Source organism: Sus scrofa, chromosome 9 (genome assembly GCF_054392235.1).
Source record: "Sus scrofa isolate SSC_HxYL_T2T_F1_AM1 chromosome 9, Sscrofa_HxYL_maternal_Yorkshire_Landrace_v2.0, whole genome shotgun sequence".
Classification (NCBI taxonomy): Eukaryota; Metazoa; Chordata; class Mammalia; order Artiodactyla; family Suidae; genus Sus; species Sus scrofa.
In genome coordinates, this window is record NC_139391.1 from 6,478,389 (window position 1) to 6,505,180 (window position 26,792).

At 56.8% G+C, this 26,792-nt stretch overlaps 3 protein-coding genes across 12 annotated transcripts; 2 read left to right on the forward strand and 1 right to left on the reverse strand.

Annotated features, from left to right (window-relative positions):
* The first annotated feature begins 4,199 nt into the window (after positions 1-4,199).
* Positions 4,200-9,574, forward strand: CHRNA10 (cholinergic receptor nicotinic alpha 10 subunit). Its single transcript, XM_005653657.4, has 5 exons — positions 4,200-4,426; positions 5,861-6,006; positions 6,416-6,570; positions 7,334-7,866; positions 8,612-9,574. Exons 1-5 carry the CDS (start codon positions 4,345-4,347, stop codon positions 9,067-9,069), a joined length of 1,374 nt encoding a protein of 457 aa, XP_005653714.4. The 5' UTR covers positions 4,200-4,344; the 3' UTR covers positions 9,070-9,574.
* On the forward strand, positions 7,071-26,519 carry ART5 (ADP-ribosyltransferase 5). 8 transcript variants are annotated; one of them, XM_084975076.1, is made up of 9 exons: positions 7,071-7,866; positions 14,768-14,909; positions 19,629-19,750; positions 21,200-21,519; positions 22,930-23,021; positions 23,281-23,364; positions 24,508-25,239; positions 26,039-26,071; positions 26,182-26,519. In XM_084975076.1, the coding sequence occupies exons 7-9, from the start codon at positions 24,588-24,590 to the stop codon at positions 26,268-26,270; spliced, it is 774 nt and encodes a 257-aa protein (XP_084831202.1). In that variant the 5' UTR covers positions 7,071-7,866; positions 14,768-14,909; positions 19,629-19,750; positions 21,200-21,519; positions 22,930-23,021; positions 23,281-23,364; positions 24,508-24,587; the 3' UTR covers positions 26,271-26,519. The 8 variants fall into 8 exon arrangements, with proteins under 8 accessions (XP_084831202.1, XP_084831203.1, XP_084831201.1 ...); XM_084975077.1 differs by lacking the exon at positions 14,768-14,909 and having other exon boundaries at positions 7,419-7,866; positions 19,629-19,993; positions 20,528-21,519; positions 23,291-23,364; XM_084975075.1 differs by lacking the exon at positions 14,768-14,909 and having other exon boundaries at positions 7,517-7,866; positions 21,485-21,519; positions 23,291-23,368.
* On the reverse strand, positions 8,233-20,929 carry ART1 (ADP-ribosyltransferase 1). Of its 3 annotated transcripts, XM_084975099.1 has the most exons (6): positions 20,856-20,929; positions 14,593-14,704; positions 13,576-14,353; positions 12,266-12,307; positions 11,431-11,541; positions 8,233-10,471 (listed from the first exon to the last, which is right to left on the reverse strand). In XM_084975099.1, the coding sequence occupies exons 2-5, from the start codon at positions 14,653-14,655 to the stop codon at positions 11,480-11,482; spliced, it is 945 nt and encodes a 314-aa protein (XP_084831225.1). In that variant the 5' UTR covers positions 14,656-14,704; positions 20,856-20,929; the 3' UTR covers positions 8,233-10,471; positions 11,431-11,479. The 3 variants fall into 3 exon arrangements, with proteins under 3 accessions (XP_084831225.1, XP_003129663.3, XP_084831224.1); XM_003129615.6 differs by lacking the exon at positions 11,431-11,541; XM_084975098.1 differs by lacking the exons at positions 11,431-11,541; positions 20,856-20,929 and adding an exon at positions 17,355-17,481.
* Positions 26,520-26,792: the final 273 nt, after the last annotated feature.

The following is a 26,792-nucleotide window of genomic DNA, read 5'->3' on the forward strand; positions in this document are numbered from 1 at the left end:
GTGCTAACTTGATCTGCTGTCCCCTTTCAAGCTATACAATTTGCATTTATAAGTAGAGCTGCTGTAAATATTCATGCATGAATTTTGTGTGACCATAAAAGTTGGTACTGGATTCCTGGGTCATGTGGTTAAGTATAGGAAACTGTCAGAGCACTTTGCAGTGTGGCCGTGCCATTTTGGCATTCCCACAACCAACGTATGAAAGTTACAGCAGCTTCACAACCTCTCCCGTACTTGGTATTGTTAGTATTTTTAGCCATTCTCATAAATATTGTAGCATCTCATTGAAGTTTTCATTTTAATGTCCCTTAAATGTAATTCTGTTCACCACTTTTCATGTGTTTATTTGCAGTCTCTATTTTTAAATTTTTTTAATTTTAATTTTTTTGTGTGTCTTTTTAGGGCCACACCCAAGGCACATGGAGGTTCCCAGGCTAGAGGTCGAATCAGAGCTACAGCTGCCGGCCTCCACCACAGCCACAGCAACGCAGGATTCCAGCTGCATCTGAGACCTACACCACAGCTCGGGGCAACGCCGGATCCTTAACCCAGTGAGAGAGGCCTCATGGATGCTAGTCGGATTTGTTTCCGCTGAGCCCCGATGGGGACTCTCTCCTATTTGCAGTCTTTATCTCTTCCTTGGTTAAGTGTCTGTCCAAATCCTTTGCCCACTTTTTTTTTTTTTTTCTTTTGTGTATGTGTTGTTTTTTTGTTTCTCTGTTTTAAATTTTTTTCCTTATTTAAAATTTTATGTGGCTTACTATTGAGTTTTGAGAAAATATATTCTGGATTCAAGTCCTTTGTTGACTATGTGATTTGTAAATATTTTCTTCCAGTCTAGCTTGTCCTTCTCTTAATAGTGTTGTAATCTCTGCCTTTTAATTAATGTGTTTAGGCCATGTGTTTAATGTAAATACTGGTAAGTTTGAGTTTATGTATAACATTGTTTATTTTCCGTGTCTTGGGTTTTGTTCCTCTCTTTCTCCTCTCTTCAGCACTGACTTCCCCCATTCTGTTTTCTCTTTTTGAGACTCCAATTAAATATATACTTAACCTTCACATTCTTTCCTCTGTTTCCTAGTCTCAGTTTCTTTTTGCCTCCCCGTGTTGTTTTTAGGTAATTTCTTCAGATCTGTCCTTAAACTCACTAGTTACCTCTTCAGCTGTGTCTAATCTATTAATTTTATTTATTTATTGTTTTTTAGGGTCACACCCACAGCATATGGAGGTTCCCAGGCTAAGGGTTGAATCAAAGCTACAGCCACTAGCCTACACCACAGCTCATGGCAACGCCAGGTCCTTAACCCACTGAGCAAGGCCAGGGATTGAACCTGCATCTTCATGGATACTAGTCAAATTCGTTTCCACTGAGCCATGATAGGAACTCCTAATTTTAATTTTATTGCAGTAAGTTATGTGGTTACTTCTTAAATCTACCTGCTCATTTTTTCTTTTTTCTTTTTCTTTGGCTGCACTTGCAGCATGAGGCAGTTCCCAGGCCAGGGATCAAACCTGTGCCACAACAGCAACCCAGGCCATTAGGCCTAACCCACTCTGCCACAAGCGAACTCCCTACCTGCTCATTTTTGGTAGTCCTCTTATTCTTTCATTTTTCAATCCTTATTTATTTCTTAAATCATATTTCAATTTTGTGTTTTATTTTGGTTTTTGGTTTTTTGGCTGAACCCATGGCATGCAGAAGTTCCTGGGCCAGGAATGAACCTGAACCACAGCAGTGACCACACTGAATCCTTAACCACAAGGCCACCAGGGAGCTCCATGATTACGGTATTTTTGGTAACAGCTTTATTGAGATATAACTCACACACCAGTTACCCACTTAATGTGTACAATTAGTTGAGCTATATTCACAGAGTTGAGCAACCATTACCGCACCGTCACTTTCAGCACATTTTCATCATCCACGAAAAGAAACCCCAGAGCCTTCAGCTAGCCGTCATTCCCCAGCTTTCCCAGACCTCGGCAGCCACTAATCTACTTCCTGTCTCTAAATTTGCCTCTTCTACACATTCCATATATGTGGAATCACGTGATATGTGACCTTTTGTAGCTGGCTTCTTTCACTTAGCTTAGTTTCCGTATCCTTTATCAGCACTTCATTCCTCCTTACAGACGTAATATCCACTTGTATGGACACACCCCTTTTTTTTATACATTTCATCAACACGGAACACTATATACAAAAATTAGGTAAAAATAGATCAAAGACTTTAAGTGGAAGACCTAAAACTATAAAACTCTTAAAAGAAAAAGTAGGGTAAAATCTTCACAACATTGGATTTGGCAATGATTTCCTGGATATGATACCAAAGGCACAGGCAACAAAAGAAAAATAGACAGGAATTCCCCGTGTGGCCCAGTGGGTTAGGGAACTGAAGCTGTCTCTGCAGCAGCTTGGGTCACGGCTGCAGCTTGGATTTGATCCTTGGCCCAGGAACTTCCACTTGCTAAGTGTGTGGCGAAGGAAGGCAGGGAAAGAAGGAAAGGAAGGGAAGAGACAAATTGAATGGCATGAAAAATTTTTAATTTTGTCCCTCAAAGAACACATCAACTGAGAAAAAGGCAACATAGAAAGTGGGAGAAAATATTTGCAAATTATCTGATAAGGGATTAGTATCCGGAATATCTATAGAGAACTCCTAGAACTCAAGTTGTGGTGCAACAGAAATGAATCCGACTAGGAACCAGGAGGTTGCAGCTTTGATCCCTGGCCTCACTCAGTGGGTTAAGGATCTGGTGTTGTCGTGAGCTGTGGTGTAGGTCGCAGACGCCGCTTGGATCCTTGCTTCTGTGACAGTGACGTAGGCCAGCAGCTGTAGCTCCGATTAGACCCCTACCAGGAGGTTGCAGCTTTGATCCCTGGCCTCACTCAGTGGGTTAAGGATCTGGTGTTGTCGTGAGCTGTGGTGTAGGTCGCAGACGCCGCTTGGATCCTTGCTTCTGTGACAGTGACGTAGGCCAGCAGCTGTAGCTCCGATTAGACCCCTAGCCTGGGAACCTCCATATGCCACTACAACATGGATGAACTTTAGGACATTATAATAAGCCAGACACAAAAAGCCAAATACTGTATGATGCCACTTATGTGGGCAACCTGGTCAAAATCGTAAAGACAGAGGTTAGAAGGGTAGTAGCCAGAGGCTGGGGCTTACAAATCAAAATGTGTATTCCTGAGCATATCCTAACTCAGAGCACACGGAGGATACTGTGGATTGCTGTGCATCAGACAATGGACTAGGTGCTTGCCTTGCATTATCAGGTTGTCTCATTTAATTCTTAATTATTTTTATTTATTTATTTTTTTGTTTTCTTGCATTTTTCTTGAGCCACTCCCGCGGCATATGTACCGTAGCCCAGCACGTGTGGGCGTGGGCAGAATACCGAGGCTGAAACAGGGGTGGCTGTGGGCACTCCGGGGTGAAGATCTGGGCTGCACCTTGTGCTTTGTGGGGCCACCTGGAGCAGCCTGAGGCTTGGCACTATTCCCACTAGGAGGAGAGGGCTGGTTTGGCACAAAGCGCTAGCTTGGATGTGCTCAGTCCTTCATTGAGGGCAGAGCTGACAGCCTAAAGGGAGCCTCAGGAATGCATCAAAGATAACAGCTGGGACGACAGTAACCACCCCCAGGCCCTCCCGCCCCCCCTTTAAGCCCCATCTCCTACAGGTCTTGACTGTGGCATCTCTCTACCCTCCAGGCTGGGCATGAGCTGAGCCTGGGTGCTGACTTACAGATTTTGAATAATTCAGGTCCCAGTGCCCTGAGGTGTCAGTTTCCCTTGCTCTGTTCCCATGGACACAGGGGTCCCAGCTCTGTGACCGGCTAATGAAAGGGGAATGGGGCGGGGCCTGCTTCCGTGCCCTCGGAGGGCCCAGGGCTGTCCTGCTGAGACTCCTCCAGGCTCGGCCAGAGTCAGGTGTGGGGGATGCAGGGAGGAAGTCAGGGGAGAGGGGGAGGACAAAGGAAGAGAGAGTGGACAGAGAAAGACCAGAGTCAGAGAGGCAGAGGTCAAGGATTCCGAGGGGCAGCCAGAAGGAAATAGAGGCTGAGGGAAGGGTGAAGGGGGCGGGGGACAGGCCGAGGCCAGAGGAGCCAAAGACCAGCAGAGAAGGGGCACCAGTAGATGCCAAGGTCCAGGTACTAACACCCAGGGCAGGTTCGAGCCGGAGGATCAGCTACATGGAAGGACTGCATGGCTCCTTGAAGGCTACTTGAACTCAGTAGAGATCTGTCTTCCTTCTGACTTCCAGGGCCTGCTGCTGCCACAGGTCAGGCCAGGAGGCTCACACCCAGAGGCCTGCCCCTCCTCTTGCTCTGGCAGGACCATGAGGCCCGGGAACCACCACCTCAGCCTTGGCTTCTCTGTCTCCAGCCTGGGCCTCCTGCTGCTGCTCCCACTCCTTCCAGGTAGGAAGCTCAGTAAACCCACCTTAGCCTCTGGGCGTTGCTGCTGCTCGTGTGTCCTCCCCAGATTCCTCCACAGGCTCCCTCAGCATTTCTGTGCTGGGAACAAGCTCTATTTATCTGCTGAATGCGGAGGAGGGGTGGGGGGGCTTGCCTGGCTGGGGTGGGCGCTCCCAGGTGTAGGGCTGGAAAAGCCAGTGGGGCCAGACAACAAAGGGCCTTGAATCCCAGGCTGAGTTTGGGTTTATCCGGTAGGAGTGGAGAAAGGAGTGGAGAGCCACTAAGCAGGATTAAGCAGCTCCTGCAGTGTAGTCAGATTTGCTGGTTTAAAAGCTTGATCTCTCAGAAGCATGGAACATGGTCAGAGAGGGGCACCTGAGGCGGGGAGCAGAGAAGACGCTGCTGCTCTGGTCCACAGAGGGAGGACGGGCTGAGCCGGGGAGGAGATGAAGCATTCGAGAGAGTTTCAGGAGCTCCTGCTGTGGCACAACAGGATGGGTGGCTTCTTGGGAACTCTGGGACACAGGTTCCATCCCCGGTTCGGCAAAGTGGGTTAAGGATCCAGCCTTGCCACAGCTGTGGCTTAGATCTCAGCTGCGCCTTCCCTGGCCTGGGAACCCCCTATTCCACAGGGCAGCCAAAAAGAAAAAAAAAAAAAAGTTCAGCAGTATGACTGACAGGATTTGGGCACAGGATGGTTTGCAGAGGGAAGGGGCAGAAGGGAGACATGACTCAGGCTTCTGGCTGAGGTCACTGGAGGGGTGCAGCTTGCTGAGATGGGGAATGCGGAGCAGGGAGCAGGTTCCAGAGCGTGGGGCAAGGAGTGAGTTCACATGGGCACAGTTTAAGGTGTCTCTAGGACGTTCAAGTCTGGAGCTCAGCAGAAAGATCTGGGCTGAAGGAAACAGCAGATGAGGGCCACGGACAGGATTCTGGGGATACCACTTAAATCAAGGACCGAGGACAATGGGTGTGGCACAAAAACCCAGGAAGAGTGTTTTCAGGAGGGAGGGGTCCATAGTGCCAGAAGCTTTGAAGAAATCAATGGAAGCACCTGGAAAAAGCTGAGACAGGCTGGAGAGCCTGGAGCGGCTGGGGCCCCAGGGTTCCAGATGGCTCTTATGGTCTGTTTGGGGCCCTCTAGCGTTTATGGTGGGACAGGCCCATCCAGGTCCTTGAGGAGGGGCAGGGAGGGTGGGGAAGAAGCCCACAGCCCTCTTCAGAAGACCGTACCTCCTCACCCCACAGCCTGCACCTCACCCATCCCCGGAGGCAGCCCGGGGGGACCAGAGCTATACGTAGAGGGACAGAAACCAAGCACAGACAATTGTGAGACAGTGAAGCAGGTGGCAGGGGCTCAACTTGTGGGGGCAGAGGGTGTGAGCAGAGGCCCCTGGATGAGGATCTCAAAGGACACCCTTCTTTCTGGTCCCGCAGAGTGCTTGGGAGCCGAGGGCAGGCTGGCACACAAGCTGTTCCGAGACCTCTTTGCCAACTACACAAGTGCCCTGAGACCTGTGGCAGACACAGACCAGGCTCTGAACGTGACCCTGGAAGTGACACTGTCCCAGATCATCGACATGGTGCGTCGTGATGGTCACACAGCTGCGGTGTGTGCTGCTGCCAGGGTCAGGGCATGGGGGCTGAGAGACTAGGCTTATTCTCCAAACAGTTCTTCCCTGTAAGCGTTAATATTGGCCGCAGTAGTAACAGTTGCCAACCGTTGGATACCGCTGGCTCCCCACAGTGTGCCCAATAGTTTGCACACTCGAATCCCTGTCCAGCAGGGATTATCACGCATGAACTTCCAAAGAATTTCAGGCCCAGACAAGAGAAGGACGTGCCAAGGTCACTAAGCAAACGTGGGTGGGAAGCGGACTGTGGGGCAGGTCAGGCGTGCAGGTGCTGACCAGAGCTCCGTACGTGAGGGTGTACACACGGGAGGGTGTGCACACACACGTGTCCACGCCCACCCACTCTGCCTTCCACTAGGATGAGCGGGACCAGGTGCTGACCCTGTACCTGTGGATACGACAGGAGTGGACAGATGCCTACCTACGGTGGGACCCTGACGCCTACGGTGGCCTGGATGCCATCCGCATCCCCAGCAGTCTCGTGTGGCGGCCGGACATCGTCCTCTATAACAAGTACTGCCTGCCCCCCCCACCCCCAGAGCTGCCCTTGGCTCTGGGTGTGCACGCGCTGCCCATCCCCACAGGGGACCTGGCCGCGGCAGTGCCCAGCCAGCTTCCCCACAGGATTTTTCTAAGGGGTCAGGGAGGGGTCGGCAGGTTTGGCAATTGTAGGTAACGTGCAGGCCGTAGGCCTTCCTCCCTCCCTCCCTCTCCCCCTCTTCCCTCCCTCCCTCTCCCCCCCCACACGCTCGTGCAAGGGCCTGCTGGAGGACTTCACAAGCCCCTTCGAGGCTGCCCCAAGCCAACCCAGGCTGAATGTCCCCTGGGAACCTTCTGGGTGGTCCAGGGCAGCTCTGTATCTCTGGCAGAGAGGGTTCCGGGGCACAAGAGCCTCTTTAGGACACACGCCCCGCTTCCCCACTTCCGGGCCGGAGTCTCTCCAGGCTCCCCCAGGGCCTGCCTAGGGACTGCCTCCAGGGTTCAGCCTTCTGGAGCGTTCCTTTCTGCCACCTAAGGCAGTTCTGTTTTCCCGGACAACACACGGCCATGTAGACTTTCCCCAGCGCCCCTCTAAGAGAGCACTTTGCACATGATGCCCAAGGAAGGTCACCGCGTGCCTCACGCCACTTCAGGGCCAGACCTGAGTCCTGCTCCGGGCCCTCAGGCCCCGGCCCCTCTTGGCTCCAAAGGCACCGAGGGGCCCCTCTTGCGGGGACTGCCTGGCGGGGACTTGCGGGGGCCGCGGCGCCTCAGGGACCCCACGCCCTGCCCGCAGGGTGGACGCGCAGGCGGCGGCCTCGGCCAGCACCAACGTGGTCCTGCGGCACGACGGCGCCGTGCGCTGGGACGCGCCGGCCATCACGCGCAGCTCGTGCCGCGTGGACGTGTCGGCCTTCCCGTTCGACGCGCAGCGCTGCGGCCTGACGTTCGGCTCGTGGACGCACGGCGGGCACCAGCTGGACGTGCGCCCGCGCGGCGCCGCCGCCAGCCTGGCCGACTTCGTGGAGAACGTGGAGTGGCGCGTGCTGGGCATGCCGGCCCGGCGGCGGGTGCTCACCTACGGCTGCTGCTCCGAGCCCTACCCGGACGTGACCTTCACGCTGCTGCTGCGCCGCCGCGCCGCCGCCTACGTGTGCAACCTGCTGCTGCCCTGCGTGCTCATCTCGCTGCTCGCCCCGCTCGCCTTCCACCTGCCCGCCGACTCGGGCGAGAAGGTGTCGCTGGGCGTCACCGTGCTCCTGGCGCTCACCGTCTTCCAGCTGCTCCTGGCGGAGAGCATGCCGCCAGCCGAGAGCGTGCCGCTCATAGGTGAGCCCTGTGGGCGCGGGGCGGCGGGGACGGGCCGGGGAGGGTGTCCCCCACCCCGGGGCTGGGGCGCGCGGGTCTCCGCCCGGGCCGAGGCCGGAGCCGGGGCTGGGGCGCGCGGGTCTCCGCCCGGGCCGAGGCCGGAGCCTGACGGAGTGTCCCGCTGTGTGTCCGTGGAGGGGCCTCGCTGCGCGTCCTGGTGGGGGCGCGCCTCGTCCTGAGATGCGGGGAAGAGGGAGGCCTCTTCCGCGGAGACCGCCTCTCCCCTCGCGCGAAGGGGTGATGGAAAGAGTTGGTCTTTTCTCAGGGACGTGGTGGAGGAAGCTCGACGCCCCAGGTATCGCAGTAGCAGGCAGTATGTGCCGAGCGTGCGCCGTGCGCCGGGCCGTCTGCTCAGCATCTGACCGTTTATTAACTCAGGGAAGCACCGCTGCAGACCCTGGGGACGTGCTAGGGTAGCTTCGGCCCAGGTCATGCTGGTTCTATCTAAGAGCCTGACTTTCACGGATTGCAAGTGACGGGGACAGGGAGCAGGTGGCTTCTGAGAACCTTGCCAGTGACGGGGACAGTTAGGGAGCAGGTGGCTTCTGAGAACCCGATGCGGGGATGCAGGGTGGGGAGCCTTGGCGCTTCCTTCCTTTCCGCTTCCATCCATGGGGCTCGGAGGGTCCGGAGAGCATTGTGGGGGTGAGCTCAGCCCCCCCTCCCAGGTCTCGTTTGGGGCCCCAGCCCCTTCTCTCTCCCACAGGCAAGTACTATATGGCCACCATGACGCTGGTCACCTTCTCCACTGCGCTCACCATCCTTATCATGAACCTGCACTACTGTGGTCCTAGCGCCCGCCCGGTGCCAGCCTGGGCACGGGCCCTCCTCCTGGGACGCCTGGCACGGGGTCTGTGTGTGCGGGAACGAGGGGAGCCCTGCGGGCAATCCAGGCCACCAGAGTTATCCCCCAGTCCCCAGCCTCCTGACCCAGGAGCTGGCCCCTTGGCAGGCCCTTGCCCAGAGCCTCGGTGCCTTTGCCGTCAGGAAGCCCTGCTGCGCCACGTAGCCACCATTGCCAGCGCTGTCCACAGCCACCGTGCTGCGCAGCGCCGCCATGAGGACTGGAAGCGTTTGGCCCGTGTGATGGACCGTTTCTTCCTGGGCATCTTCTTCTCCATGGCCCTGGTCATGAGCCTGCTGGTGCTGGTGCAGGCCCTGTGAGTCCCAGAGGACTGCTGCGGCCACAGCACCTCCAGATGGGGCGAAACGGCCTGGTGGTGATTGGCCTCCAGGCACACCCCCCTCCCCGCCCAGGGCCTGGGGCATCCTCTCTCCAGCGCTACTGACTTCACAAACAGAGGGAGCACTTGTGTCCCTGCCCTCACCTCGCAGGGAAATCCAGAGCTTGCTGCTCCCCCGATTCCCACGGAGGAGGAACTCCAAGAAGGGTCCTGATCAAAGTGCAGTCCTGGAGGGATGGGACCGAACTTGGGCTCTGAGTGTCAGCGCCTCCCGTGGGGAGAGGGCAGGTGGGACAGAGAACTGCCAGGTTTCCTTCTCTCCCTTCCCCGGGGCTGCTGTTCCAGGGAGTTGGTCTTGCCAGTCCCTGCCTAGGGGCTCAGGAAAGCGGTTGGGAGAGTCAGGATTCCTGGTTGAGTTTCCAGGGCAGGAGGCCACACAGGATTTGTCCCCAAAGCCGCAACTTATAATAAAGTAAGTGTGTGCCTAGCTCGTCCTCCATGTCCTCCTACCCCAGGGCCCATGATGGCGGATGTTGGGGGATCCAGCCTCTTAGGGACCCTAGGACCTTAGGACATCAGAGCAGAAGTTACATCTTTGCTGACAAGAAAACGACTGGGATTTGATAGAGAGCCTGGCAGAGGACCTGAAGCTCGCTGTTCTTCTCCTGCTCTCTACACTCTGGCCTTACATCCAGGCCACCCAGTTCACACACAGGGACATCCAGAGAGCTTGAAGGGCCCAAGGGAGGGGCAGTTCAGGGACCAGCCACCCACAAGACACGTGCTGCTCTCTGACTTCCAAACGTGTCCTGGTACCACCTCTGTGCCTTACACACAGCCCCTGTGCTCAGGGTGCTTGTGGTCTGGGAGACAGACAAACAGACAGACATGGACCCGGTACAGAGAATAATGCAGGGCCCCGTGGGAGCCAAGAGGCAGGGCTCTTGACCCAGCAGGCTGGAGGCCAGAGACGGCTCCCGGAGGAGCGAGTGGGAGCAGTCCAGAGGGAGGCGGGAGGCATCTGAGTAACATGGGCACGAGCCATGGCCGAGCCGTGGCCAAGTGCTTTTCTTCCCTGTCCTGCATTCAGCCCCCTACTCCCAGGGCCCTGGGTGAGGCTCAGTCCCCACGGTCTTCTCTCCCCACCAGCAGGCCTGGCAGCTGCCAATGTCCCAGAGTTCCCTGCCGGTGGAGTCACCAGGGATCTTGGCCACGCTTAAAGCACACATGTGCCTGATGTCCTCGCGTTGGGCAGGGGCAGCAGGCAGAGCTGTTCGGTAGAGATCAGAGAAGGCCTGGACTCTCTGGAAAGGCTCCCCCAACAAGGAACCAGAGCAGCAGTAGAAGGGACCAGAGTGCAGAAAGGGGGCCCCGACCCATAGCTGCAGGGAAAACAGAGGCAGAGAGGTTTGGGGGTGAAGCATGGTGTACAAGGAAGGACACAAGGTCAAAAGAAATGAGCAGGGAGTTCCCAAGTGTGGCACAGCAGAAATGAATTCGACTAGGAACTATGAGGTTGCGGGTTCGATCCCTGGCCTTGCTCAGTGGGTTAAGGATCCGGCGTTGCTGTGAGCTGTGGTGTAGGTTGCGGACATGGCTTGGATCTGGCGTTGCTGTGGCTCTGGCATAGGGCAGCAGCTATAGCTCCGATTAGACCCCTGGCCTGGGAACCTCCATATGCCATGGGTGTGGCCCTAGAAAAGGCAAAAAGAAAAAAAGAAATGAGCAGAGTGAGCTGATACACAGTGCATTGGGAGACAAAGAGGAAGAATTTAGGAAGGAGAACAGAGATGAGACCAGGAGAGCCCCGGCTCTCCTTCCAGGGGTCATTAGGTCCGTCCACCGGCCTCCTGTTGACCCACCTGAGGCACCACGTGGCAGGATGGAACGGGCCAGAGCTTGGAGTGGGAGCTGGTGGTGCTGATCTTTGCTCCTCTGCCCGGACTCTGCTATGAGAGGTGCTGGTGCACCAGATGGGGGGAGAGGGGGCGGGAACCCTAGCCTTTGCCGGTGCTTGAAATTGTATTATCAGAATGCAGAGACCTTGACTCTGCCACTAACTCACTCTGTCACTTGGAGCGAGTCACTTCTGTCTCTGGGTCTCACGTTGCTCTGTAAGGAGGATCGTGCTCCCCAGCACACCCCCTTCTAGTCCATGACCATGTAGTAAGGATGAAAGGAGATGGTGCCGGGGCCAGTGGGGGCCGGCCTGGTGTGGGGCTTCAGAGTTTGGCTCTAGGGCTAGGCTGTCTGGACCCCACAAGCAGTGGGGTCCTAGCTCTGGGAGCTTCACCCCTCTGTGCCTTCCCTCACGTCTGTGGAACAGAGCTGATGATGGTACCTGTGACACTGGCCAGGGTTCGTGCGCTGGAGCGCCGAGTGGTACTATGTCACGGAGAAGGCTGGGAACAAAGCAGAGGCCAGCTCCTTCCTGCTCGCTGTTCGCAGAGCCCTGAGGGAGGAGTGGCTGTGATCCTGTCCCCAGGAATGGCCTGTTCTAGTAGGCTCCCCTGGGAAAGCTTGTTTCTACCTAGAGAAATGGAGGCTCAGGCAGGCCCTGGCACAGCAAGTTCAAGGGAGGAGAAGAGTCACTGCTGAGGGGGCCTTGGGGACCATCTAGTCCAATATGCTTATTATATAGAGGAAGAAGCCTGGGCCAGAGTAGGGATGACTGCTCACAGAGAGGGCAGAGCCTGGGCTATAGCCCGGGTGTCTTGACCCCCAGTACTGACTTTGACCTTGGACAGTAGGGCAGAGTCTAGACTATAGCCCAGGTGTCCAGCCCCCAGTACTGACTCTGACCTTGAACGGTGGTCTGAGGGAGCCCTCAGCAGTGACAGAGAGAGGGTTCTGCAGGGGAAAGAGGAGAAGGCCCAGAGGGACTTTGTGGGAGTGGCCCTTCCCTCTGTCACCTCAGTGCAGCCTGGAACTCCCTGGAGTCTGATCGGTGGCGGCCTGTGAGGGAGGGGACAGCCCCAGGCCAGGGGGCAGGTGTGTTAGCTCACCGACCACTGCCCCGCGCACACCCCACAGGTGTCTGCTTGAGAGAGTTTACTTTTTTTGATTACAAGAGGGTTGTTTTTCTTTTAAGGGGAACATCCATCCAGGAGGGGGGCCCAAACCCAGGGCAGCCTGCTCATCCCCAGACAGAGCCCACAGATGCCTGCAGCCCTTACCTGAGTTATCCAGACGGCAGGGGCGAGACTTGCATTGTTTGTCTACAGGGAAGAAACAGCAGAGAATCAAAGGCTCCGTGGCTGCCTTTCGGGAGGGGACGGCACCCAAAGCCCCATGGACCTTCCCTGACTTGCTCTGGGAAAAGCTGCTGCAATTCCCCTGATTCTGCTTCCTTCCAATGAGACATCCGTTGCCTGGGTTTGACCTGACCTGTGAGCAGCAGATCCAGAAAGGCCCCAGCTCCAAGGTCGTCTGGGCTCTCCTGCTCCCTTGGCCTGTAACTTTGTCTCCACGCCACACCCATCTCTCCCTCTGCCATGCCTTGTCCAGGGAAGGGCTCGTTTATGCCCTTTGCGTGTCTTCCTCACCCTCCACCAACTCGTGCGTGCTGCTGATGCTCCAGGGTAGGTAGGCCCTGAAGCCACACCGGACCTTCTTCCGCTTTAGGTGCGGTCCATGGTTCCAGCCAGCAGCCTGCCTCTCACTATGAAAGCTGGGCCCTGCATACCCCTGGGCAGCCCTCAGCCAAGACCAGCAGCCCGGAGCCCCTTCACAGGGCCCCATCCTCATAATTCCTCCTCTGGCAGGTCCTTGCGGGGCGGGCAAGAAAGCATCCGAGACCTGCCACAGCCCAAACTGGAGCTTCGTGGTACAGCACCTGCCACTGTCTCACCCCCTCCCCCCTTTTCCCCGCCCAGCACGCCCAACAGCACGGGATTTCTGGTCCGTCAAGTCAGTACACTCCTCTCGGAAAACTGGGGTCGGGGTGCCTACTCATTTCTTTCTTTCTTTCTTTTTGTCTTTTTAGGGCTGCACCCTCGGCATATGGAGGTGTCCAGGCTAGGGGGTCTAATTGGAGCTGCAGCCACAGCAACATTGGATCCTTAACCCACTGACCGAGGCCAGGGATCAAACCCTCATCCTCATGGATACTAGCCAGGTTCGTTTCTGCTGAGCCACAACGGGAACTCCTGCTTATTCATTTCTGACAGCAGCTTCCAGCGGGGAGAAAAGCCTGACCAAGTCTGTTGGCCCTCAGATGGCCAAAGACACCTCTGTTGGTCACGAAACCTCCTTCGCGCTCCCAGCAGGCAAGCGGGCAGTTCCAGCGTAGGCGCCTCCAGGGTCAAGAAGCAGGTGAACTGCCTCAGAAGGCTACGTCTCCCCTCGTTGGACGGCGCCCAGGGGCCGGGGGCAGGACTAGGTCCTCCTCACCGCCGTTCATAGCTCTGTTTGCGCCCCCTGAAGACGGCGGGGAGCCCCCCTTGGGCGCAGCTGCAGGCCGGCCCGCACCCTGCGCCCCGCTCACCTTTGATGTACTCGCAGTTGTAGGTGCTCCGCTTGCCCAGGGCCCGCAGGTAGATGCGGGCAGGGCCCTGGGCTGGCCTGCTGGCGTTGATCACCTGGAAGGTCTCGAAGGGAGGGATCAGCACCTCCTCCTCCCCGGGGAAGAAGGAGTAGCCCTTGATCGGGGCCCCGAGGCAGGTCCAGATGCCAAAGAAGGTGTCTTCCCCAAACTGCTGGGCCGCGGCATTCTGCAGGGACGCAGAGGCGAAGCCGCCCAGCCTGACGGTGGCCCCGGGCCCCGCGGGCCGGAAGCGCAGGCCCTGCACTCCTCGGAACACCTGGTGGCACTGCGGTGGACGCTGCCCGCTGCTCAGCAGCTGCAGGGCCTCGGTCAGCAGGAAGTGCAGTGTCTTGAAGGAGAAGTGGTGGAGGTAGTGGGCCCGGGAGCGGCCCGCCTCGCGCACGGCCGCGTTGAATTCTTTGTGCAGGGGGCTGTTGGCCGTGTAAGCCAGGAGGGCCACCCCATGCTCTTCTCGAAAGCCTGGGGGTGGGGGCCGGCGGGAAGGGCTGCCGCCCCACCCCGGCCCCCAGGCCTGGCGCTCCTGCCACTGGCTGCTGGCCTGCGCCCAGCCGTCCGCGTACACTCTGTTGGCCTGGAACTCCGTGCGGTTGAGATCCGGGAGAGCAGCCGTCATGGCTGTGGCACAGCCCGCATACTGGTCGTCGAAGGAGGCCAAGGCCATGTCCAGGGGCATTTCTCGAGAGAAGAGGTCTCGTCGAGTGATGCGGTGGCTCTGAGCCTGAAGAGGGGGCAGCAAGGACAGAGGTTAGGCCCCAGGAGAACGGGCCCTGTCATCCAGCTTTCCCGCCACTGAGCTGAGAAAGGGGGAGGGGGAACCACTCGTTCAACTCCCCAAGACCAGGCCTTGGGGCCGTCCTCTGGGCTGAGCGATCCCCGAGCCCCGATCCCGGGGGAAGCACCCCTGCAGCATTGAGAAGCCAGCAGCTGGGGGGTGGGGACAGCAGAGGGTGACTGTACCTGCAGCGCTGCCATAAGGCCCATGGTCACCAGCAGCAGACACGTGGCGGCAGGGGTCTTCATGTCACAGGTGACCCTGGGCGAGGTACTCTTTGGGTCTCGGTTTCCTCATCTGGAAAGTGAGAAACGGCACCGTTTAATAAACATGAACTGACACCTCATTTGTGCCACTCAGGGCTTGGCTCAGCATCACAACCTAGAAACGGAGGCTCAGAAAAGAGCGGGGACACTTCTTGCCAGAAGGAACATGGGGGACTTCCTAGAGGAGGTGGCATGTGAATCAGGTCTTGCAGGATGAAGAGGCGAACATGGGTTCTGTGAGTGGAAGTGGTTGAGAGACGGGGCGTCGGGGTGGCAGGAGTGGGGTGGCCGTGGTGGGCAGGGCAGAGGTCTCGGAGGCGGAGCTCTTGGGTGTGGAGAGAAGGATGGTCTGTCTGGTGCGGCAGTGGCGGCCTGAGCAAGGTGCAAAGCCTGGGGCTGGCCGCGAAGGAGCTTGACTGCCGCAGTGAGAGGTCTGGGCTTCCCCTCCTGGGGACGAGGCTGGAACAGGGCAGATCCAAGAGCGGTCAGCTGGTGGGGCCACAGCAGGACTCCAGGGACAGGCTCAGAGCAGGGCCCGGGGTCCAGAGGGGCCGCCTCTCTCCCTGTGGTCGTGCCACCAGCTGAACCCTCGTCCCCTTAGCCCTCAGTTGCTTCCAAGCAGGGACAGATGGAGACCCTCCAGGAGGTGAGAGAAGGAGGGGGCGGGTAGGGGGAGTAAGGAGGCTACCTGCTTCCCCAGGGGGAGCCCCTGCACCTCGTGGTGGGTGGGGACGCTTGGGGTCCGAGGAGGCTCCAGGAAGGCACCCTGGCTTTGGGTCAAGATTAGAACCGTTTTGGGAGTTCCTGTCATGGGTCAGTGGGTTAAGAGCCCAACTAGTATCCATGAGGTTGCGGGTTCGATCCCTGACCTGGCTTAGTGGGTTAAGAATCTGACCGAGCAGGAATGTTATAAAATTGGATTGTGATGATCATTGTACAATTATAAATGTAATAAATTCATTGAGTAATATATAAAAAATAAATAAATTGAAGCTGCCCTTTTTATGCCAAAAAAAAAAAGGATCTGGCGGTGCCATGAGCTGTGGTGTAAGTCGCAGACACTGCTCGGATCCCGAGTTGCCGTGGCCACAGTGTAGGCCGGCAGCTGCAGCTCCGATTCGACCCCCTAGCCTGGGAACCCCCGTATCACAGGTGCAGCCCTAAACAGAAGAAGAAAGGGGAAAAAAAAGATTGGAACAGCTTCCAAGTTGGTGGTTCTTTTTTCCTTTTTTTCTGTTTATTCTATTCCGGAGTCGTCCATGCGTGTCGTGTATGAACGAGTCACAGGAAGTCCAAGTCCCTGTCTTCCTGTCCCTTCACGCCCTCCTCCTCGCTGTGATCTGTGCCCGCTGCTTGCACGGCAGCAGTGCCCTTCAGAGCCTTTTCCTATGCACGTGCAAGTAATACAACATTTAAATGTTCATGCACACACAGTTGTCTGTGCGAAGCCTGTACGGACTAGTTCCCAGGCTCGGGGTTGAGTCAGAGCCGCAGCAGCCTACACCACAGTCACAGCAGCGCGGGATCCGAGCCTCATCTGCAGCCTACGCTGTCGCTTGCAGTTGCTCAGGATCCTTAGCCCACTGAGCAAGGCCAGGGATTGAACCTGCATCCTCATGGATACTAGTTGGGCTCTTAACCTTCTGAGACACAAGAGGAACTCCCGGGGTTCTTTATCTTTGGGGATCTGATGAAAGCTGAAACTTCTCCTCAGGAAATGCGTATATGCACCTTGACAAAAATGGAACACAAATTTCAGAGTGGTTATGCATCCACCCCAATCTCAGGTTGAGCATCCTTGCTCCCTGAGCTCTCTGGCTCTTGGTGTGGGCTGCGTCTTGGTAGTTCACTAACCCTGAGACGCTGTATGTTATGTGGCTCTAATTTTATGAGTCTCCAAATCTAAAATCCTCTAATTACCAGTATACTGTTTAAATTGAGGTGTGACCTCTGGACGATGGGGTGAACAGCAGTTTTTATCAAATTCAACAAGTCCTAAACGGAACTGCTTATCTTCTCCCTCCAAACCTGCTTACTCATTTATTCAGCAGAAAATTCTTGAGCATCTGTAATATGTCAGGTGCTGAGGATCAAATTATGAACAGAGACAACAAAACCCACACCCCTGCTTCTTTACGCTCCTTTGAGGTGAAGATGGAGTAGGAGCGAGGAGTTTCAGGTAGCCTGTGGGGCGTGGCACGAAGAGCCCAGGGAGCCTGGTAGAAACGCATCTGTACCAGGAGTGGGCTTAAGTGACGAGCTGACCAGAGGAGATACGGAGTGGGTAGGATTGAACACGGCACTGCAGGGGGGTGTAGAGAAGCCTCTCCCCTGTTCCAGAACGGAATGCTAATGGGCAGAGATGGAGCAGCGAAAAGCCGCATGAACTCTCGTGGTCTCTTGGACACCCCCAAAGACATCTGAGCTTCTGTAATAGAGCCTCTCTTTGTGGAGAATCTAGTCTGTGGGCTCAGGATGGCCTTTCCTCTCTCTGTACTCCCGTGTCGGGAACACAGGACCCAACCCTGGTGCTCTGGTGCCCTGGCCATTGTGGTTGGCTCATGGATGGACACGCAATCCAAGCAGGGCCACTCAGCGTCTTTCCTGAGGCCTGATGGTGCTGTATAAAAGAGAGTGTGCCCGACGCTGTTGATTCCCCAACCCACAGCCCCTCCGCTCACCTTCAAGTCCACACACAGGGGCGGTGGCTAGTTCTTCAGCATCTGAGAGCCTCCCACCCTTAGTGCTCCATAGATTTCTGTGTCCAAGACTTTCTCTATCACCTAGGAGCTTGCTCAGGGCAGCCCCAAGGTGCAGGGGATATAACGTTTCCAGGAACAACTTTCAGTGAGGGATGAATGTCAGATTCCCTCTTCCGAAGCAGGTCCCCGGTGGGACATAGTTGGTCATGGTTTGTTGATTGGACTGTGGTCATGGTTGCTGATTAACACACGGTGCGGGGGTGGGCAGGAGGCGGTTTTTCTCTCCATCTCACTTTGCCGCTTCTTCACCTGTACTTCCAGGAATCACCTTACAAATAAGCTCGCTACACCCAGGTCTTTGTCTCCGGGTCTGCTTTTAGGGGAACCTGAACTAAGAGCGAAGGTGTCCTCTTTGGGTTAGAAACCATCAGAACATGGCCTAGACCCGTTCCTTTAGCCTGGACCCCAAAGGAGCAAACCTGCACCCAGCTGGCACCAAGGAGGTGCCCAGCTGAAGCAGACTGGCAGCCTGAAGCCGAGCTGCCCATCGAAGCTCGCTTCAGCCAGTCTACAGTCAACCTGAAGACCCATTTGCACGCCACTGAGATTTTGTGGCACACAGCAAAACTGTCATGCCGTGGAAACTCACAGAGCCAACTGTGTCCCTCACTGCCTCTCCACTGCCCCATTTCTGTCCCCGTCACTGCCCTACGAAAACACAGCAATAAAAGATAGCAGAGGCTTAGGATGGGGGAGGCGGACTGTGACGTCAGACTGAGGACCCTGAAGCCTGTGGCCTGAGGGTTTGGTGGCGAGGGCAGCCACAGAGCTACTAGGTAGAGAGTTTCCTGGACGTGCTGTCTGACGGGACCTAGGGGGTGAGATAAAGGGAAAATCAAGGCCCACGCTCGGCTGCCCACGCTTAGGCTGCACATACAGAGAAGCAGAGTAGGCTTTAAAAGCTCATCTTGCTCAGCACATAGTAGATGCTCAATTTAAAAAAGTGCATTGAATGAATTGTTAGATTTGGAGGGGAAGCGGTGAGTTCAGTTTGGCACATGTGGACTCTGCAGGGGCAGGTGTCCGAGAGGGAGCAGAATGGACAGTAAGACGTTTGAGAGCCGTAGGTGTGTTGAAGTCAGGGAGGCGATGAGATGCCCAGGGAAAGAGGCAGAGAAGAGCAAAGCAGCAGGCAGAGTGAGACGCCTCCTTGGGTTTCTAGAGGCGTTTCATTTCTGGGCTTTGTGTCCCTCCAGATACCCTGGGGCCCTTATGATTAATCGCTCTTTGGGCTTCATCCAGCTTCATTATTCAACCATCCAGAGGTTCCAGTGGACTTGCCCTCAGAAGAGTGTCATGTGATCTGCCGTCCTTGTCACTCACTCAGTCACACAGGATGGCCACTTGGGTCTCCATTCAGTCAGTCACTCATCAAACACTAAATCAGTTGCCAGCTAGTGCTGGGCCCAGTAGGTGTCTAGCCTAGGTGCTCCTTCCTTCCCTGCATCCCCACATCCCGCTATGGGTCACGTCAGCCCTGACCTGCTCCCTGCTCTTCCTCCACTATCATCCCTGCTAACTGATGCTCTCTTTCTAAAGCACGGCTGGTCATGGTCCTTTCCTGCTTTAAAGTGCTCTGTGCTTGGAGTTCCCTTCGTGCCTCAGTGGAAATGGATCTGACTAGGAACCGTGAGGCTGTGGGTTCGATCCCTGGCCTCACTCAGTGGGTTAAGGATCCGGTGTTGCCGTGAGCTGTAGGTCAAAGATTTGGCTTGGATCCATGAGCTGTGGTGTGGGTCACAGACGAAGCTTGGATCTGGCATGGCTGTGGCTGTGGTGTAGGTCGAAGACTTGGCTCGGATTTGGCATTACCATGAGCTGCGGTGTGGGTTGCAGATGCGGCTTGGATCTGGCATGGCTGTGGCTGTGGTGTAGGTCGAAGACTTGGCTCGGATTTGGCATTACTATGAGCTGCGGTGTGTGTTGCAGATGCGGCTCGGACCTGGCATGGCTGTGGCCGTGGCGTAGGCTGGCAGCCGTAGCTCCGATTAGACCCGTAGCCTGGGAACCTCCATATGCCATGGGTGTGGCCCTAAAAAGAGAAAAAAAAAAAAAAAACTCTCTGTGCTAAACCTGACTGGGAGAAATATCTCAAAATACAGAGATGAAAATTACGAGAGAATAAATGAAAACACATCCAGAGAAGGAGAAAAAGCCACAGAACGATATAAACCTTTCCTCCTTTCCCCTCAGGACAGAGTTCATCCTCCTCGAACTGGCGTCCCAAGCCGACTGTGACCCGACCCGCCGTAACCTCTTGAGCCTCGAGCGCCACCAGCCCTGCTTGGCTTCTGCCCTGCAGCACCGAGGTCCAGGTGAGGCGCTGCCACTTCCTTCCGTGTGGCTCTGCACACGTGGCCCCTGCCGGGATGGCCTCCTCCCGCTGCCCTCTCCTCAAGGCTTAGCTCAGGAGCCACCTCCTCCAGGAAGACCTCTGGCTCCTCTGGGCTCCTAAATCACCCATGTGCTTTCTCTGTCACCTCCCTGGTCGCACGGTGCTGCCCTTCCGTGTCCGTCCTCCCCGCCTGGCCTGTGAGATCCTGGAGGGCCGGGACCAGGTATGACCCACCCCGTGTCCCCAGAGCTCAGCCCCAAGCCAAGCACAAAGGAGGCTTGCTGGCATGCTTGCTGTATGTCTGAGAGGCTTTCTGAGTGCAAAGAACAGTGTAGACCTCAGCAGAGCAGGTGGATCGATGGCTTAGTGACCAGCCTTGGGGGGACATAGGGGAAGGGCCTGGGAGGCCAGGGCATGGAGCACTGGGGACCTCACTTCCGGCCTGGCTGCCTCTCTGTCCTTTCCTCTCCTCCTTCCCAAGGCGCTTCTCTTGTCGGTTCCCTGTCAGAATGTCCCCAGAGAACACTCCCCACTGGGGGTGGGGCTCCACATCCCCCCCCCAGAAGTCCCCAGATTTCCCAGCAGCCTCGTGCTTCCCTGGGGGTCCCAGACCTGTCCATCAGAGGTGCAGTCATCGGAATGTTTGTGTTGCCCCCCCACATTCGTGAATGCCGGACGTGACAATATTAAAAGGTGGGGCCTTGGGGGATCGTTAGTTCAGGAGCCCTAACCACTGGGCTTTTGCTTCTTCGAGAAGAGACCCCACAGAGCTCCCGAGCGCCTTCCACCGTGTGAGGTCCCGGTGGGAAGGAGCTGGCTGCGAACCAGGAAAGAGGGCCCTCGCCCAGCCGTGCCGGCTCCTGAGCGGAGACGTCCAGCCTCCGGAAGTGTGGGAAATGATGCTTGTGGCCAATAAGCTCCCCGGTCGGGGGCACATCCTTATATCGCTCTGAACAGATGAGGATAAAAAGTCCCCTGAAACTTTTCCTAATGACTCTATGACTCTACCACGAATATCCCGACGTTCCCCTTAAGGAGCCACCCTCCCTGCCCAGCGCCCAGGAGGAAGGTGGCATGCCCCTTACCTAGACTTTGTCCGGGCTGGAGAGGCGGGCGGTGGTCTCCAGCGACGGCCCCGGGGGCGGCGGCGGGCAGGTTCCCTCTTATACCGGCGCCCCCACCCTCCTGCGCTGCCCCACAGCTGCTGGGAAAGATGATCCACCCGCCTATTTCTGGAGGCCTCCTCAGGGCCTGGGAACCCTAGCCTCTGCCCAGTCTCCTGGGCGCCAGTGCTCTTCCCATGAAAAAGGGGCTCCTGAAGCCAGAGAGAAGCCAAGGACCCAGGCTGCACCAGCTGCCTCCCTGCTGAGTCCGGACTGGGTTCAGCAGCCCTGGCCTCGGGCGTCTCCTTACATTTTGTTCCTTTCAGGTGAGCGTGGAGACGCAGCGAAGGCGCAGGGAGCGATCCCAGCTCCAGCACTGATTGGCCATGGGATCCTGGAGGAATTTCTGCCTCCATCAGGACTCCCGTTCCAGGACTGGAGGGGACTCCATGTCCTTGGGTCTTTCTTGGGGCTCCATGCCTCTGGCTGGGAGAAGCAATTCCTCAAAGCCAGAGGCTGGAGAGGGGACAAAGCCGTGATACCAGCAGATCTGTTCCCAGGGGCTCTCCCCCTGCGGGCCTCGTTGTCCCAGACAGTATCTTCTCTTCCAGCCACTGTAAATGCTCAGGAGCCTCCAGGGAGAGAGGTAGGCAGGATATGTAGGGAGATGCTGTTTTTCACAGTAATGGTAGATGGCAGAATGACTCCTGGTTTTCTTTTTCTTTTCTTTTCTTTTCTTTCTTTCTTTTTTCTTTTTTTTGATCATTTTAGGGCCACACTTGAGGCATGGTGGAGGTTCCCAGGCTAGGAGTCAAATCGGAGCTGTAGCCACCAGCCTACACCACAGCCACAACAATGCAAGATCCAAGCTGCATCTGTGACCTACACCACAGCTCACGCCAACGCCGGATCCTTAACCCACTGAGTGAGGCCAGGGATTGAACCCATATCCTCATGGATACTATTGGGTTCATTAACCACTGAGTCACGACGGGAACTCTGACTCCCGATTTTCTTACCCTGGAGAGCTTTTGGGAGGCCAGTCTCATTGGAAGGGGGCAGAAGAACCTGTCTTGAAGCTGTGTTGGCCTTCCAGGCACTTTGGTTTTTTGAGATGCTGCTTTTTTCACCTCCCTCTTTGCCCTCCCCCCAAGCCTGGGCACAGTTTGTCTTCCTTTCTGGTCCACAGGAGGGATCTTTGGAGAAAGCAGGATTCTGGGTGAGGGGAGTTCTTTATTTGGCTGGCAACCTGAAGGGCTAGGGTAGTAAGAATGGGGCTGAATTAATGAGCCAGAGCAGGATGGAGGTCCTGGGGGTGAGTCTAACCTCCTGTGCCCACCTCAGAGCTGGACATCTCTTAAATCCTGGCTCTCGGGACCCTGAACTCTGGCCACTCCAGGGGAGTAAGCCTGCCATCCCAGAGATCAGGCTGTGGGAAAGCTCTTCCCAAGGCTGCCGGCTGGGCTGGCCACTTCTCCTGTTACCGCTGAGTGGGCACCAAGCCCAGAGCCAGGTTATTTATGGCCCTCACCTCCAAGGCCGGGGAGGTGAGGGCCAAAGCTAGTGTTTATAAACATGGGGTCACCCAAGTCTGAGAGTTCCAGGGAGAGAGGGTCTGGGGAGCGGGCAGGGCTGGACCCTGAGGATACAGAAGGGAACACTCTGTATGTGAGCCAAGCTTACTAAAGGGAGGAGGGGTAAAGAGAAGAGCAGCCGCTGGGAGCCCACGCAGATGCTGGACTGTGCCTGACCCAACGGGTTGGCCATATGCAAATTGCATGCAAATCAACAAGTGCACCAGAGGTGCCCTCTGCGCGGGCGGGACCCTCGGAGTCACCTCGGCCTAGCGGTCTAGAGGCCCAGGGGAAGGAGAGACCCCAGCTCACAAGTCCCTTCCTCCAGTCTGGCTCGGAGACAAGGAGGGGCCAGGAGAAAGACCCCGCCGTGCGTGGGAAGGGGTCTGCTCCCTCCAGGCCTGTGTCTGTGCTTGGGGAAGAGCGGGGTCGGGTTACAGCCGCGGGCCTATAGTTAGCAGGGGACTTTTTTGATCCTCCAGACACCGGGGTCAGGGCACAGAGCAGCGCCCGCGCGGGATTTAGCCCCAGCCGCCAGGAACCTTCGGTGCTCCTTCCCGCTCTCGGCCTCCAGGTGGGTCCCCGGCCCCCTGTCCCCTCTGCTCTTCTAGCGGAGCCAAATTACCAAAGTTTTATCACCCTCTAGCAGAAGGCACCGGGCACCGGGCACCAGGGCACCCTAGAGGTGGGGAAGATAAACCCCCAAGCCCCGCCCACTCGCGTAGCCCCGCCCTTGGCCCCGCCCACGCCCCATGAACTCTCTTGCTGGCAGCCCAGGGACCTCAAGTCCCCGCCGCCGCCGGTCCTCCCCTCATCCGGCTCTCACTCTCAAGTCTCCCCCAGGAATGATGCTGGCCGCTCTGCTGATCATCCTCAGCTGCACCGGTCTCCACACCTTCAGGACTCCAAACCCCGAGGCAGGTAACTGGGGGACCATCTCTGCCTCCAAGGGAAAAGTTGGGGCCCGACTCCTCAGAGATCCCTCCCAGGATCTTCTCTGGGATGCCTGTTTCCTCTTCATCCTCTTCCTCTCAGGAAGCTCCATCGCTGCAGGGATCCCTCAGTCCCCATTCCACCTCCCAGCACCCGCCCATCCACCCGCTGGTCCTCCTGTGATCCTCCTTCCTTCCTGCCCCCCTCCCTAGGGACCCCCTCCACCTTCCTCCTCTCACTTCCCTTCTCCCAGCACTGCCTGGTCACCTGTGTTCTGCCCTCCTGCAGCCCTCCCAGACCAGGGCCTGACCTCCTCCCCACCGTCTCCTCAGAGTTGGAGAGCTGACGCCGACTCGGTGTGGTGTCTGAGCACCTGTGTGATGGGCATGGGGTCAGGTCACTGGAGGGTGGCCAGACATTTGTACCTCGCGTGCATGCTGAGTCTCGGAGCCGAACAGTGCCTGGGAGTCATCTGGCCCCATGTCCCAGCCAGTGATGGACCTCTCTAGTGGTGAAGTGACCCTCTTAGGTGGTGTACCAGTGCGGGCCCGTCTGCTGTCCTTACAGTAGCCCTGTGAGTTTCCAGGTAGCCTCCATTTATGGGCGGAAAAGCTGAAGCCCAGGAAAGTGAAGAGACTTGCCCAGTAGGCGGTGAAGCCAGGCTTTGAACCCATGTCTATCTGACTCCAGTGCCTGTTAATTAAACCCTATGAGCTCTTGCCACATTTTATACCCAAGATATTTGGGCATAGAAATGAGATTCTGGGGCGTTCCCGTCGTGGCTCAGTGGTGAACGAATCTGACTAGGAACCATGAGGTGGTGGGTTCGGTCCCTGGCCTCGCTCAGTGGGTTAAGGATCTGGTGTTGCCATGAGCTGTGGTGTAGGTCACAGACGCAGCTCAGATCCTGTGTTGCTGTGGCTGTGGTATATAGGGCAGCGGCTACAGCTCCGATTCAACCCCTAGCCTGGGAACCTCCATATGCCGTGGGAGCGACCCTAGAAAAGACAAAAAAAAGAAAAGAAAAAAAGAAATGAGATTCTGTGTTTGTGAACTGACCTGCCACCAGGACCTCTGTCCAGTACTCTGAGTGTACACGCTTGCTGTGTGTCCCTTCTCTTCCTTAGCTCCAGAGGCCCGGAATGTTTCCCTCCTGAGCCTGGCTCCAGACACCTTCGATGATGCCTACGTGGGCTGCTCCGAGTTGATGGAGGAGAAGGCGGCCCCTCTGCTGGAGGAGGAGATGGCCCGCCACCCCCAGCTGCGCGAGTCCTGGGGGACAGCCCAGAAGGCCTGGGAGCGCAGGCGCCCGGGGCTCAGCCTGCCTCCCGGCTTCCAAGCCCAGCACGGGATTGCCATCATGGTCTACACCAACTCCTCCAACACCTTGTACCGGGAGCTGAACCGGGCCGTGCGCACGCTCGGCGACTCCCGGGAGTCCTACATGACTCGCTTCCCCTTCAAGGCCCTGCATTTCTACCTGACCCGGGGCCTGCAGCTGCTGCAGAGCAGTGGGGGCTGCAGCAGGGGCCCCGGGGAGACGGTGTTCCGAGGCGTGAGCAGCCTTCGCTTTGCACCCAAGGGGCTGGGGGACTCTGTCCGCTTCGGCCAGTTTGCCTCCAGCTCCAAGGATGAGGCGGTAGCCCGCCGATTTGGTACTGCCACCTTCTTCTCTCTGAGGACTTGCTTTGGGGCCCCGATCGAGGCCCTGTCTGTCTTTCCGGACGAGCGCGAGGTGCTGATCCTCCCCCATGAAGTCTTCTTCGTCACCAATTTCTCCCAGCACGGAGCCCAGAACCTAGTGACGCTCTCCAGCGGGAATCAGCTGTGCAGCTACTTTAACTGTGCCTACCTGGGTGGTAAGCCGGGAAGCACGACTGGCGGGAGGCCCCTGGTTTATTTTGGTCCCCAGGGCCTTCCAGAGACCACCTGCTTAATGGGGACCTTGAGGGCAAAAGTTAGCTGGAGTTATTTTTCTCTGCGACTTAGGTTCTGCCAGCTTGGAGAAGTTTTGTGTTTTCTGGATCTGTGCATATTCTCAGATGATTTTTTTTTTAAATTTTTAATTTTTGTCTTTTTTTTTTTTTTTTACGACCGCACCCACGGCCTATGGAGGTTCCCAGGCTAGGGGTCCAATCGGAGCTGTAGCCGCTGGCCTACGCCACAGCCACAGCCACGCCAGATCCGAGCCGCGTCTGCGACCTACGCCACAGCTCATGGCAACGCCAGATCCTTAACCCATGCGCGAGGCCAGGGATCGAACCCATAGCCCTGTGGATTCGTTTCCACTGCGCCACTCCCTCAGATGATTTTTTAAATGTTCTCAAAAGGTTCTTTCTTCTACATAATCTAATAGACCGAAAGGACCTGGTGAAGGAGGGCAGGAAGCAGACAGCCGTGAGAGGAGCGGCTGCGCTGGCTCTGGCGAGGCCCTGGGTGTAAAGGGGCCGCCGGGACACATAAGCACTAGTCCCAAGTGCTGGGGCGGTGGGAGCAGGGCTGGCGAGACCGCCTGGGAAGGTTTCCTGGACGGAGGAGGAGAAGGGAAGTCAGAAGTTTGCATTTAGGAGAAGGGCAGGTGGCGTGAGAGGGGGACGGGAGCTTGGGTGTGGGGGTCTGTCTGCGCGGAGAGCTCACTGTGCTGTCTGTCTGCTGCAGAGAAGAAGAGGCTGGGGTGTGAGCCGGTGCCGCGTGAGTCTCCCTCCTGCACCCCCCCCCCCGCCTGCCCTCCCTCCCCCGCTGCTTTGACACCCCCCTCCACCTGCTGGCCCTTCACTTCACCGCCTCTTCTTTTTCTCTAGCCCGAGGGCAGGCCAGCTCGCTCTTCAAGGGGGCCTTCCCTCTGCTCGTGGCCTCCTGGGGGTTTCAGCTCTTAGGAGCTGGGCTCTGAAGGTTCCATGCCTGCCGCTTCGGAGTCCTGGAAACTGGGGAGCTTTATATGAAGAAGGGGGCCTTCCAAGAGCCTGGGGAAGCAGGAGCGTTTTGGAGCCAGACCTAGCAGCCATCTCCCAACCAGGATGGTGGGGGCTCTGAGGCCGTGGTAGGATGGAGGGAGCTCCCTGTGTGGTGGGGACTCCCTGGGACAAATGAAGGCAGTGCTGTGATGGCCACTCAATTAAACAATGTCACAGTGTGGTGACATCGAATGTCATGATTGGTTTATTCCCTGAGACCAGAGCATCTGCCTTGCTCTGGCCTTATGGGACTCGGGGTGACATCTCAGTCACTTTTGGACACGGTCCCAGGTGCAGACCCCTCTCCCAGATGCTTCAGCAGACAGAGGTTCCTCACCGCAGCCCTTTGGGCAGGAAGGAGGCCGGGTGGCTTCCTCAGCCGTTGGTCAGAGGAGGAACGCATAGGCCAAGGAAGAGACCCCTCCTTAAGGGGGAAGAGGTGGTGCTGAAACCAGGAC

Coding starts and splice junctions, on each gene's coding strand:
- CHRNA10 (XM_005653657.4), top strand. CDS start 4,345: ATGAGGCCCGGGAACCACCACCTCAGCCTTGGCTTCTCTGTCTCCAGC. Junction 6,571..7,333: donor GACATCGTCCTCTATAACAA/GTACTGCCTGCC, acceptor CCCTGCCCGCAG/GGTGGACGCGCAGGCGGCGG. Junction 7,867..8,611: donor CGAGAGCGTGCCGCTCATAG/GTGAGCCCTGTG, acceptor TCTCTCCCACAG/GCAAGTACTATATGGCCACC.
- ART1 (XM_003129615.6), bottom strand. CDS start 14,655: ATGAAGACCCCTGCCGCCACGTGTCTGCTGCTGGTGACCATGGGCCTT. Junction 12,308..13,575: donor CAACTGCGAGTACATCAAAG/GTGAGCGGGGCG, acceptor TCTTCCCTGTAG/ACAAACAATGCAAGTCTCGC. Junction 10,472..12,265: donor CTGCCGTCTGGATAACTCAG/GTAAGGGCTGCA, acceptor TTTTCCCTGCAG/CTATGGGTCGGGGCCCCCTT.
- ART5 (XM_084975073.1), top strand. CDS start 22,641: ATGCAAATTGCATGCAAATCAACAAGTGCACCAGAGGTGCCCTCTGCG. Junction 22,818..22,929: donor GCCAGGAGAAAGACCCCGCC/GTGCGTGGGAAG, acceptor TTGATCCTCCAG/ACACCGGGGTCAGGGCACAG. Junction 25,240..26,038: donor TAACTGTGCCTACCTGGGTG/GTAAGCCGGGAA, acceptor TGTCTGCTGCAG/AGAAGAAGAGGCTGGGGTGT.